The 13144-nt window shown below is 39.7% G+C and overlaps 1 protein-coding gene across 1 annotated transcript in view; it reads right to left on the reverse strand.

Moving 5' to 3' along the window:
* Positions 1–13144, reverse strand: part of ASPM (assembly factor for spindle microtubules) — a 50796-nt gene that overhangs the window by 15916 nt on the left and 21736 nt on the right. The window contains exons 17-18 of the mRNA XM_070602380.1: positions 11683–11877; positions 2068–6387 (exon numbers count right to left, since the gene is read on the reverse strand). Coding sequence (XP_070458481.1) covers positions 2068–6387; positions 11683–11877 — 4515 coding nt within the window. The remainder of the gene's footprint in view (positions 1–2067; positions 6388–11682; positions 11878–13144) is intronic.

Consider the following 13144-nt stretch of genomic DNA (forward strand, 5'->3'; position numbering starts at 1 on the left):
CACAAGGTCGATTATCACGTATATGCCAATAACGGAGAAGTCAAATTCTAAAAGCCACACCACTCTCCGAACGCCAGACAAACAGCTGACATCTCAACTGGGACACCTGCTGGGCACTTCAGCCTCCTGTCCCCAAACGAGCTCAGCATCAATCTCAACACCTGCTCCTCCCTTTGTTCCCTGTCAGTGAGTGGTGCCATCTGCCCAGTTGCTGAAGCCATAAACATGGCTTGGTTCCTTGTGCATGTGCCACGAAATGCCAGTACTATCCTTCCACTCCCACTCACCCTGACAGCCCCGCTGTCACTAGCTGATACTAAACTATGGCATCTTTCCCCTGAACGTCTGCCAATGGCCTCCTGGCTGGTCTCCCTGCTTCTGGCCTTGCTCCCTGTCCGTCCATCTTCCACATTCCTGCCAAAGTGACTCTTTTTTTTTTTTTGAGGAAGATTAGCCCTGAACTAACATCCGTGCCCATCTTCCTCTACTTTGTATGTGGGATGCAGCCACAGCATGGCTTGATTGCTGTGTAGGTCCGCGCCAGGGATCTGAACCAATGAACCCACCACGCCACTGGACCAGCCCTGAGTGATTCTTCTTTTTTTTTTTTTTTTTTTTTTTTAAAGATTTTATTTTTTCCTTTTTCTCCCCAAAGCCCCCTGGTACATAGTTGTGCATTCTTCGTTGTGGGCTCTTCTAGTTGTGGCATGTGGGATGCTGCCTCAGCATGGTCTGATGAGCAGTGCCATGTCTGCGCCCAGGATTCGAACCGACGAAACACTGGGCCGCCTGCAGCGGAGCGCGTGAACTTAACCACTCGGCCACGGGGCCAGCCCCGCCCCCTGAGTGATTCTTTAAAAAACAAATTATGATTCTGGTCTCCCCCTGCTTAAACTCCTCTAGAAACTTCTTTTAGTCAAGAGGATAAAGACTAAACTTTTTTCCATGTCTCACCAAGCTATCCATAATCTCACTCCCTCTGCTGCCAACCTAGCCCCATATTGCTCTTCTTAATGGCAGTGTACACACTCTCCCTAGTTTTTGAGCTCCAAGTTACCTCCCTAACTGGAATATTCCTTCGATACATTTTACTTGGCTATTTCCAAATCATCCTTCAGCTGAACTTAATTAACTTCAATGCCTCTGGCTCTGGGAAGCCTTCTCTGACCCCTGGGGTGAACTCAGGTTTCCCTTCTTTAGGTTCCCAGCAACAGACACTTGTCATTTCTACTCCAGTCACTCTTCCTGGCTCAATTCAGTTCTCTGAGGACAGCAGCTAAGTGTATCTTACCATCCGCTCCTGTTGCCCACTACGGTATTTGGCACATTACCAGCACTTGGCATTTGTTGAATGAAAACATTATTTCTAAGCTTCACAGCAACCCAGCAAGATCCCGACATCTCACACCTAGGTTCAAAGCCCCGGTTATTACAGGTGGAACAGAAATAGCTGAAGTACCCAGATTCAATTCCTGGATCTGCCTCTCTCCACGCCACGTCAGCAAGTCATTTAACCCTTCTCGGTCCCCTCATATTTCAAAAAAGAAAATACTCTACAGTTCTCATACACTGCGAGAACACAATGAACAAAATAATATAAAAGTGCTTTGGAAACCAGAAGTGCTAAACTCTGAATAAAGGACGTATGTCCACCCAGCCGATGCAGCTCTTAGGAACAGATTAGTACAGGAATCACGCTATCGCATTTGGCCTAAATTACACCAATTTACCTTAGCTTAAATTTTTCACTTAAAAAAATAATTTCACCCAATAGAGAACTCCCATTAATCAAGCTATATTTTCAAAACTCTTCCAGGAGTGCTCACCTATTGAAATGCAGAAGGAGTGGGTGATCACGCCCAGAACAACCCCAGCTCTGCGCTGTCTCGGCTGAATTAGTATGGGTGCCCTTTCTCCACTCTCAAAAATATTTCATGTTGGCAGATAAATGAAATGGTTATGTAAACTAAGTATTATTCCCTATGACTTGCTCAAGCTCATTTTATGAATTCTAACAAACATCGGTCAAAGAAAGAATGAAGGCTTTATATTGAAAGATAGAAATACCTGGATTTTTATGGTGCTCTCTTTAATTCTCTGAAACTTCCGTCTCTGTATAGATCCTCTCAGTGTAGCTTGAAGAGTGCTAACCCTGCTCCTTATTTGTAAAGGAACTTCTCTTTGACATTCTGCGGACAAAAAGGCACTGTGGTGGTTTTTTAAGACAAGTGCTGCTTCTCCGTACGATGAAAGCTGTTTTCTGGTTTGCCAGGTCCTGAAATACTGCTGTAAGGTCACAGCAGCTCTTCTCTGCTGAACAAATCTTCTTCGACACACAGCCATCCGAAGGAAGGACTGAATTCGCAGGGCAGCCCGCTCTCGCGTTTCCAGTTCTCTGGTGACCATTTCACGGGAAGCTGTTTGAATCGTTACTGCAGGCTTTCTTGGCGAAGCCTCTGCTTCCTGTGAAGGAGCAACTCGGGCAGCTTCATCCCACTTTGGAATCTTCACCGATGAGCTTTGACCAGCTTCACACGGAGTCTCAGTCCCGTGACGGCACAACGCAGACTGGTGAGCACCGGCTGCCATTTCTTCCCCAGGTATGTGTTTTGATTTCTGTCTAAGTTTCATGCCTCTAAAAGCAGCCTGAAGAGTTCGTACGGATTTCTGAACAGCTAAAAATTTTGTCCTTTCCATTTTTACTCTGATGTACGACCTATAGAGATTCTGTATAGCAATAATGGCAGCTTTCTTTGTTTGGTAATCGACTCTGGCCCTGTGCATGCGGTAGAATGACTGAATTCGCGTGGCAGCCAGGTGCATTTGTTGGATATCCCTGCGAACTTTGCAGCCTCTGTAAAAAGACTGTATACGGATGAGTGCCCGGGTACGCACTGCAGTTCGTGCTCTGTATCTTCTTTGGACAAAAACCACTGTTGCTCTAAAATGCAGATACTGCTTCCTTATTTTAAAGGCTTTAAAATGCTTCTGAACAATAATGGCAGCCTGATGCTCTTCTGGAATCTGTGTCCTTATGCTCATGTCCTGAACACCTGCCTGACCACAGGTTGCTGCTTTCTCGAGTGCACCGTGTTGTAGAGCTTTCTGCTTCTCTTTATTTGCTCTGTATTTTTCTTGTACTACTTTTGTGGCCCAGTGAAGCTTTCGGTAGAAATAATACTGCCTGTACATTCTATATGTGCTCTGTATTATGACGGCCGCTCTGTGTTTTTCCCTTAAAAGCTGTCTTGCTTTCATTCCCTTATATGCAGCCTGAATGACCACTGCAGAATGCCTTTGTCTGATATAATTTTCTCTTTGCAATTTTGCAGCTCTATACGTTCGGTAACGCTGCTGAATTAGAATTGAGGCACGCTTCCAAGTCTGAAATGTAACGTGGGCTCTGTGCATTCTGAAAGTAGCCTGGATGAGAACCGCAGCCCTGTGCATCTCCTGTAACTTCTTCTTCACCATCAGTCTTCGGTAAGATGACTGGATTGTAATGGCTGCCTTTTGTAACTGTAGGAATTGCTGGAGGTGATGCTTTGCACAGACATTTGCACGATATTTTCTCTGAACCCAAAGAGCAGTTTTCCTGAGAGATAGGAATCTTTTTCTCATCATTACAGTCCTAAATCTCCTCTGAATAAGAGTTGCGGCTAAATGCATAACTTTTAGATGTCTTCTGGCTCTCATCCCCCTAAAAACAGACTGAATGCGTATTACAGACTGCCTCAGTTTGTTGTACCTTTGAAACTGGACGTTTCTTTCCTTCACTGCCCGGTACCTTTGCTGTACCATTTTGGTTACCTTCTTTAGCTTATTAAAATACGTTTGCTGTCTGTGTCTTCTATAGTAGGACTGAATGAGTGTGGCTGCAACCTGCATCTTGCTCAGGGTCTGTCTAACTCTCATTCCTCGAAAACTTGCCTGAAGAATAGTAACAGCTTTTAAAAGGGCCAAGTACTTTGCACGCTGAGTTTTGCCTTGATAATATGCTCTGTATCTGACTTGAATGACAACAGCTGCAGTTCTCATTTTATGGTATCTTATTTTTGACTGATGCATTTTAAACACGGCTTTAATAAACGTGGCTGCCATGTGCATACGTCGAATACGTCTTCTTACTCTAACACCTCTGTAAACAGCTTGGATTTTAATTGCTGCCTGCTTTAAATCAAGATATTCCTTACGCTGACGGTTTGCAATTTTAATATTTTGATACCATCTCTGAATGACAATTGCTGAAGCTCTATGGGCTGCATATTTCCTTCTGGCTTTGTAAGCTCTGTATGTAGACTGGATAGTGGCTGCCGCTTTGTTGCATTCTTTTATTGCTTTTCTCACTCTCATACTTCGGTAGGCTGACTGTAAAATTACTACAGCTGTTTTGGTTTTCAAATACAAACGATGCTGCTTCCTTCCAAGACTGTAAGCTCTATAATACATTTGAATCAGACAAGCAGCTCTTTTCATGCTTTTCCACTTCCTTCTTTGCACATACATTCTATAGTATGACTGTATGATGACAGCACATGCACGTTGCCTTTGAATCTGTCTTCTGGCTGTTCTTCCCCTCCATGCAGACTGAAGTGTCAGGACTGCATGACGCAGTTCCAGATACTCCATGCGTTGCTTCCTTCCTGCCACCCATGCTCTCAGACGCTGCTGGATGACTAATGCTGCTGTTTTCAACAATCTGAACTGTTTCTGGGCCTTGGCCATCCTAAAAGCAGACTGAATCTTCACTGCAGCTTGAATTTCCCTTCTGATTTGCTTCCGAACTTTCCAGCCACGATAAGCAGACTGGAGAGAAACCACAGCTGCCCTTGTCTTTAGAAAATGTGTTCTTGTATCCTTAACAGTCTTGCGTGCCCTGTACCATCTTTGAATCTTGATAGCCGACTGAAGCACAGATTGATATTTCCTCCTTTGACTGTGGCCTCTAAAAGCAGTTTGAATCTGAAGAGCAGCTATAGACTGTTGCTTGATTAGCTGGCGCACTTTATAACCTCTGTAAGCCGCTTGCAAGCAAGTAGCCGCTCTTTTGATTTCCAAGAACTTCTTCCTCTGATTGACCTGTGCTTTGTATGCACGATAGTAATTCTGGATGACAACAGTTGCTTTCCGAGCTTTCAGGTAGGATTGCCGTACCTTTCCCATTCTGAAATAAGACTGTAGTGAAATAGCAGCTTTTCTTTGCAACCTCATCTGCTTTCGAACCAGGAATCCTCTTACAAGAGCTTGCAGTTGGATACAAGATTCCCGCACCTGCATGTACTCCTGTCTCTGTCGTGCAGCCAGTTTTGTAGATCTGTACCATTGCTGGATAGACAGCGCAGCTGCTCTTAAATGTAAATATTGTTTACGTGTTTTTTTCATCCTGACAAGTGATTGTAACTTTATCGAAGCCTTTCTTAGGCTCAGAAATTTTTTTCTGCAAATATAAGCTCGATAACATGACTGAATCTTTGTAACACATGTGCGGATGTGAACAAACTTTTTCCTGGCTTGCATCCCTCTATAGGCAGACTGTAGAACAATGACAGCGGAACGTGTTTCCTGGTAAGATGCTAGAACTTTCTTGGCTGAAATGTAAGCTCGAAAGTGAATCTGAATTACAAGGGCGGCTTGCTTCATCTTCTTATATTTCCGTAATTGTTGATGTTTTCTTACGTGTGCCTGCAATCTGATGACATTTTTCTTAAGGTTTAGAAATCGAGATCTGTCTTGCCTCATTCTCCAATATGACTGAAAGATACAAGCAGCTCTAATTTGTCTGTGTAAATGACGAGCCTTCATTCTCCTGAAAGCAGCCTGCAGTCGAATGGCTGCAGCCCGCTTCTGCAAATAGTTGGTACGCTCCATCTTTCCTTTCAGATATGCTCTGTAGTACTTCTGGATAGTCAGTATAGACTCTTTTTTTCTTTTATATAACTTTTGGGCTTGAAAGCACCGGAATCTTGCCTGAATTATAACAACACAAGATCTAATGTGAATATATTTCCGTAATTCTCTGTGCATTCTGTACCATGATTGTATGACAACAGCAGATTTTTCTTCTTTAGCTCGTTTCCTGACATGCCATTCTCTGAAAGCTCTTTGCAATATTATTGCAGCTTTTATTTGTAAATGCATTTTACGTCGCTTCCATCTTCTGAACATAGACTGGATTTTAAGGGATGATGATTTTAGCATTTTATATCTCTCTTGATCGTGTTTTCTTTTTAAACAAGCACGCCAATGCCTCTGAATTGTAACTGTAGCCCAAAGATATCGTTTATAAGAAGTAAGAGCAATTATCATTCTTATCCTAGATTGCAGGATGATTGAATAATATTTCAACTTCAGAAACTTTTTTCTAGTGGAATAGCTTCTCCAATACTTCTGAAAAAGGTAAGAAAAGACACAAAGTAAAATAGACATAACTTCCTATACTTAACACCCTTGAAAGTATTAATTTTTCTAACACTTTGCTTAAAAATAAACACATTAAATTAAAAAACAATATATTTTTGAAAAAGGTATTTGTCTCTTTGGTTTGTAGTTTAGTTGGTACATTGATACAGCCGTTGCCAATTCAGAAACCATTGTCTCAATTCTAATGATATTTATATTGTGTTTGTATTGCACAGACATGAGAAATAGAAGCAACGTTATGTTATATTAGAAAAACTCAATATATTAGAAGCAAGAGTCAAAATAAAACTATAGTAACATTCTATCTATTGATTCTAAGTAATTCCCTATGAATATACCTCTGGATCTTATACTTTCCCCTTATATCAAGGTTGCTATGCTATCGTATAATGGTTGGAAACTGTCTATGTGGGGGCTTCTATACTACCACTTTATAGGCCTGATAATATAAACACAGGTATTTGAGAAATAAGTGAGCCAGATCACTTCCAGAGTCATTATTTTCATTAAGAATAAAATTTCTTCCTTTTCCCAAATTTAGGAATTATAGATACATGGTTCAAAAGTAGAATTCTGGAAAGACTTGAGAAGCGGTAAACTGTTTGTCTCTTGAAAGTTGCTTCCCTCCCACACTACCCCACATTCCCCAACTCCTTAGCTAACGCAGCAACATGCTGGCTCAACAGAAAGGGCTGCAAAGTCTCAAGCTGATTCTGGTGGCTGGTATCTAAACGACCCTTGGCTACGGGTCATCAAGTTCTGGATGTTCTTCGAGCAATAAGATCACTCCTTTGTCCAAAACACTACAAATATTGCTAAGATTGGGGTGGGAGGTAGAGGGGATTTCCTATTGCATCTTAACTGTCCTTACATATAAGTAAAGTAGTATAGGGGCTGAGTACTTTCCTCTCCTATAGCACTGCCCACTGCAGATGCACCTGTGCATGGTCCAAGCACCCCTACCCACGGGTGAGGAGAGTTAGGGGAGAACATGTGCATCCTGCTGACCCTAAGTTTTCCCCAATAGATACTGCCTCATTCCTCTACTCCATGTCAAGTGTAGTTTTGTTCCTACCCTTCAGTCTGATAGGAAATGATGTGTGCACCACATTGTTTCTCTTGCTATGAAGAGATGCATAAGTAATTAAAACATCTATCCAACTACTGTTAAGCTTATTTAAGCAAAATGGCTTTGAAAACTATAAGATCTATATAAATGTAAGGTATCATTAAGGCACCTTAAAAGGAGTAAAGTTGAAACAGTGTTGAGAGTTGTGGAAACCATTATTTTTCTTTTCTTTTTCCCTGAATGTTTGTAAAACCTTCCACCTCAGAAATTGAAAGGTCAGTGTGGATAGCTTATTTTACACTTCAATAATCATTTCTTCTAAATACTGTTACTGCGATGTTAACATTTCAGTCTTGATATGGAACATGGGAGGTAAGTTCATCTCCTCTCCTAATAAATGCTCATAATAATAGCAATTTTATCAGCACTGCCATCTATCTATTAAAAAATAAATAGCTTTTACTGAAGAGCATTGCATATAATTTCCTCATTTAATTCTCACAAACAAAATAAGTTAGCATTCTTTCTTCACTTAAAGAAAGGTACACTTATGTCGCAAAACTTTTTCCAAAGACACATAGCAAGTGACAAGAGTTGACGTTAGGGCCTAGATTTTAATACCAAGATAAAGTGTTCTTTCTACTCCACCGTAGATATCTGTGGCAGATGGTCTTAATAGCCCCAATTCCTCATTTCTCACTGCATCCACAACCTCTGCCATGTTTTGTATTTCTTCTCACTAAAGACGCAGAGTCTCTGCTTGACCCCGGATGTGGGCGCAGTCACAGAAAGGACACAACATAGCAGGTAACTAACGAAAGCGTCAGTTTTCACGCCAGAGGAACAAACAGGGCAGCCCTAAGAAACTGGAGAGTGCCAGGGAGATCAAAGAGAGGGGATAACGCAGGAGAGAAATCCCTTAACGGTGTTTAGGAATTCCTGGGTTCATCACCAAGCTGTGTACATGTGGATCTAGCAGCAGACTAGACTTAGAGAACTGAATTAAGATACGGATCACCACCTAGATCCCGGACTGCCCACTGGCTGATACACACATTGGATAATACAAAAATCACTGCAAACACTTTGGAGAAGGAACTGACACTGAAGCCTTACCCACTGAAGGCTCACCAGAACTGGTAGCCCGAACCCAACCAGGCGCATTACCTGCTAAAACTAAAATATCACATTCACACAGGATTTAAAGAAAAAAAGAAAGAGTCTCATAACATAACGTTTAAAATATCCAGGATGTAATTAAAAATTACTTGGCATAAAAAATACAAGGAAAATTTCACCTTGCATAGGAAAAGACAATTAACAGAAGTCAATGGTGAGACGACACAGACATTGGAATTACATCGGAAAGACTGTAAGGCAACTAATGTAAAAATGCTCCAGCAACTTGAAACAAACGGAAGAACGGAAGGTCTCAGTAAAAACATCAAAGATGCAAATAAGAACTAAATAGAAATTAGAACTTAAAAGCACAATAACTAAAATAAAAAACTCACTGGAATGGTTCAATAGCAGAATAGAGATAAGAGACAAAAGAATCAATGAAATTGAAAATCAATACCAATTATCTAGGCTGAACTAGAAAGAAAAAAATGATTGAAAAAAGAAATGCGTCAACAAACTAGGAATAGAGGGGAACTTCCTCAATATGATAAAGAAGATCCATACAAAACTAGAGATGACATCAAACTTAATGGTGAGAAATTAGATGCTTCCTCCTAAGATCTGGAATGATGCAATGATGTACCCTTTCACCACTCCTATTCTACATCTACTGGAAGTCTCGGCTAATGCAACAAGCAAAGGATATAATGCAGACAGAGAAGAAAGAAAGAAACCTTTCTTGTTCACAGATGACACGATCACCTATGTATAAAATCCAAAGAAAGGACAAAAAAACTCCTGAAACTAATAAGCAATTATAGCAAATCTGTAGGATACAGCATCATTAACATTAGTAGCAAAAGAAATACTTAGAAATACATCTAACAAAATATATACAAGATCTGTATGAGGAAAACTGATAAACGAAATCAAAGAAGATCTAAATAAACAAAGAGATATTTCATGGATGGGAAGCTTCAATTTTGTTAAGATGTCAGTTCTTCCCAACTTCATCTAGAGATTCAATGCAATCTCAATCAAAATCCCACCGCTTTACTTTGTGGATATCAGCAAACTGATTCTAGAGTTGAAATGGAGAGGCAAAAGACCACAATAGCAAACACGATACTGAAGAAGAACCAAGTTGGAGGACTAACATTATCCAACTTCAAAACCTACTATAAAGATACAGTAATTAAGACAGTGTGGTACCGGCACAATTAAATAGACAAATGGATCAATGGGACAGATAAAGAGCCCAGAAACAGACCCAGGCAACAGTTGACCTTTGACAAAAGAACAACATAACTGAATGGATAAAGGGTAGTTTTTTCAACAAATGGTACTGGAACAATAGGACATCCATATGAAAGAAGAAAATGAATCTAAACACTGACTCTTTACCTCTCATTAAAAAAAACTGATGTAGGATTTCATTAACCTTTAAAAATTCTACTGTGTGAAAGACTGTTAACAGGACAAAAAGATAAGCCACAGACGAGGAGAAAATGTTTGCAAAATACATATCTGATAAAGGATTTGCATCCAAATATACAAAGAACTCTTAAAACTCAACAATAAGAAATAAAAAATGGGCAAAGGATCTGACCACCTCACCAAAGAAGATATACAGGTGGTAAATAGGCATAGGAAAAGATCTTCAACATCGTATGTCATTAGCAGAATCGCAAATTGAAATACCAATGTGATGCAAGTGCGCATCTATTAGAATGGTTAAAATCTGAAATACTGACAACACCAAATACTGGCCAGGAAGTGGAGCAACAGGAACTCTCATTCACTGCTAATAGGAATGCAAAACGGTACAGCCACTTTGGAAGACAGTTTGGCAGTTTCTCACAAACCTAAACACAGTTTTATAATATGATCAAGCAATCCCACTCCTAGATATTTACCCTAATGAAATGAAATCATCTAAAACTGGACACAATGCAAATATCCTTCAACAGATTAATGCGTAAGCAAATTGTGGTACATCCATACAGTGGAATACTACTCAGCAATGAAAAGGAATAAACTATTGACACATGCAACAACTTGGATAAGTCTCAAACACATTCTGCTGAGTCAAAAAATCCAGTTGTAAAAAGCAGGCAAGACAAAATTATAGTATTTAAGAAGAACAAATGCATAGGAAAAATGCATGATTAGCATGTATTAGGATAATGGTTACCCTGGGCTGGGGTGGGGGAGTTAATTGACTGAGAAATGGCTTCTGAAAGGCTGGCGATGTTTTATTTCTTGGCTTAGGTGGGGGTTAGATGAGTGTTCACTTTGTGAAAAAACAGTAGCTTCTACATTTGCATTTTTTGCTATTTTCTATGTGTAATATCTCACATACAAAAAAAGATAATTTATTAAATCAGAATCCCTCACTTATCAATAGTAGTAGGCAGACCCAAAATATTTCCAAATTTATAAAACAGATAGATTTATGGGATAAAGGTTCAATGGCATTTACATCGGGTAAATTCAAATAGTACACCTCTCTGATGGTATTGAAATAGAAATACAGACGTAAGGAACACGTCTGTTATGTAAATATGTTAAAAGTTTAGATTACTCAATAGAAGAATGACATTTTGTAGACTAATTATAAGCAATATTTCCATTACGTGCCAACTAAGTGGGCTAGAGAGGAAACATGCAAATTCATCCCAAAAGAGAAGTTTCCAGGACTCATAGTAAAGATAAATAAGAGAGCTTGGCTGGGTACATGGATATACAAAGTAGAATGGTACAGGATGTCAGCATGTCCCGCTGAATGGAAGACTGCAAATCTCTAATATAGAACAAGACAGCAAGGGCTATAGAATCAGATTGGTTGCTCCATCAGAGCAAAGCAGGCATTTCGAATTGTTTGAACCTTATTCTGAACACAGCAAAGAGTTTCATAAGTAGTAGAGAGGTATTAAATATTTGTTAAAGTTAAGTACTAGATAAAATATACAAGCCTAAAATACAATACTTTAAGGCTTTATCATACTTTGCTTTCTCCCTTAAAAATGTCATTTTAACTTTTTAAATTCTGAAATTCCAGGATACTATACCTGAATAATGGATGCTGATTCATTTTGGACTTTTTCTAGTTTTTCCTTTTTTAACAGGAATAATTTTCTCTGTGCTAAGAATCTTCGACAATATTTCTGAATGGTCAATGCGGCGTTAACCTCCCTTTTCAATCTTTGTTTAGTTAGAAAATTGATTACAGCTGATTGAATTACTCTTGCAGCTTTATCTCTCTCCTAAAAAAAAGGGAAGAAAAGCAAATATGAATTGAACACTTAATGACTTAAGACCCTATTATATTATTTGTAAGAAAATCATCTGTTAAATATTAATCAAATTGATCCTGGAGATAAAACACTCCATGGACTTATTGTAAGGTATGCTCATGTTTGGAATATAGATACTTCTGGGCACACTGAAATAGCTAATAGGTCGACTTGCAGATATATTTATATGATGAAACAAAGATTCCCAGGAAATATCATCTTAAGATAAAGATCATAGATGTGTTTGATGTATCACAGATCCTCGGTGATCAATATAAAGGAAATTTAAATGTGGTATGCAGTGAACTCATGCTTGACTTTTAGGAAAGGGGTAGATTGTTATGAAAAAAAAGAAAAGAAAAAAAGAGACTCTGAAATAAACAATATGGTTTACAGTACATGGTAGTATTGCTCTGTTACAATTTGGACAAAGGAATCCACAAAAAGGGAGAAGCAAAATGATCCCCTGTAGCACAGATGCACTGTGGCTTTGAGCTACAGAGGTTCAGGAGAGCAGAATATTGGGCTGTCAGAAGTGGCATCAGGGCTGCCCGAGAGCATCAACGGCCAAAGAGGAGGTGGCTGCCCTGGAGCTCTAGAAGCCAGTACCTTGCATGTCTCTATTTGTTACTTCCCATATTAATGAATTACCATGAAAATAACATGTATTGAATACTTAGTAGGTGTCAGGCAGCATCCTAAACACTTCATGAAAGATTCACCTAAACCTCACAAAAACCCTAAGAATACATGAACAGGTACTATTCTTATAACCACGAGGAAACCAAGGCAGAGAGGTCCAGCCAATTGTCAGTCCACTGGTAGGATACCCAGGATTTGAAGGAGCCAGTCTGGCTTCGGAGTTCATGCTCTTAATCACTTTGCTCTACTCTCCAAGGCTCGATTTATCACTTTAGTTCTACTGAATTGGAGACCAGAATACAAGTTATTTCCTCTGGCGGAAGGGAACAACTTACAGCATGTCTGATAACTCTTTATGTTACTATCTGTAACAGCCCACCATGCAAAGGTGGGCTCTACACAGAGATTAGCTGTAGATTCCAATTATTATTTAACTATAATCAGTTGCTGGTGTTTGTGGATGGAACCTGCACCGTATGAGAATACACTCAACTCTAAAAGCAATCAAACTGCTATTCTGACAAAGGAAAAAGGTAATTAATGGATTTAATGGACTGAAGCAAATACTAAGGAATGATGAGAGCCATATATGAGA

The sequence above is a fragment of the Equus przewalskii genome, chromosome 31, assembly GCF_037783145.1.
Source record: "Equus przewalskii isolate Varuska chromosome 31, EquPr2, whole genome shotgun sequence".
NCBI classification, from domain to species: Eukaryota; Metazoa; Chordata; class Mammalia; order Perissodactyla; family Equidae; genus Equus; species Equus przewalskii.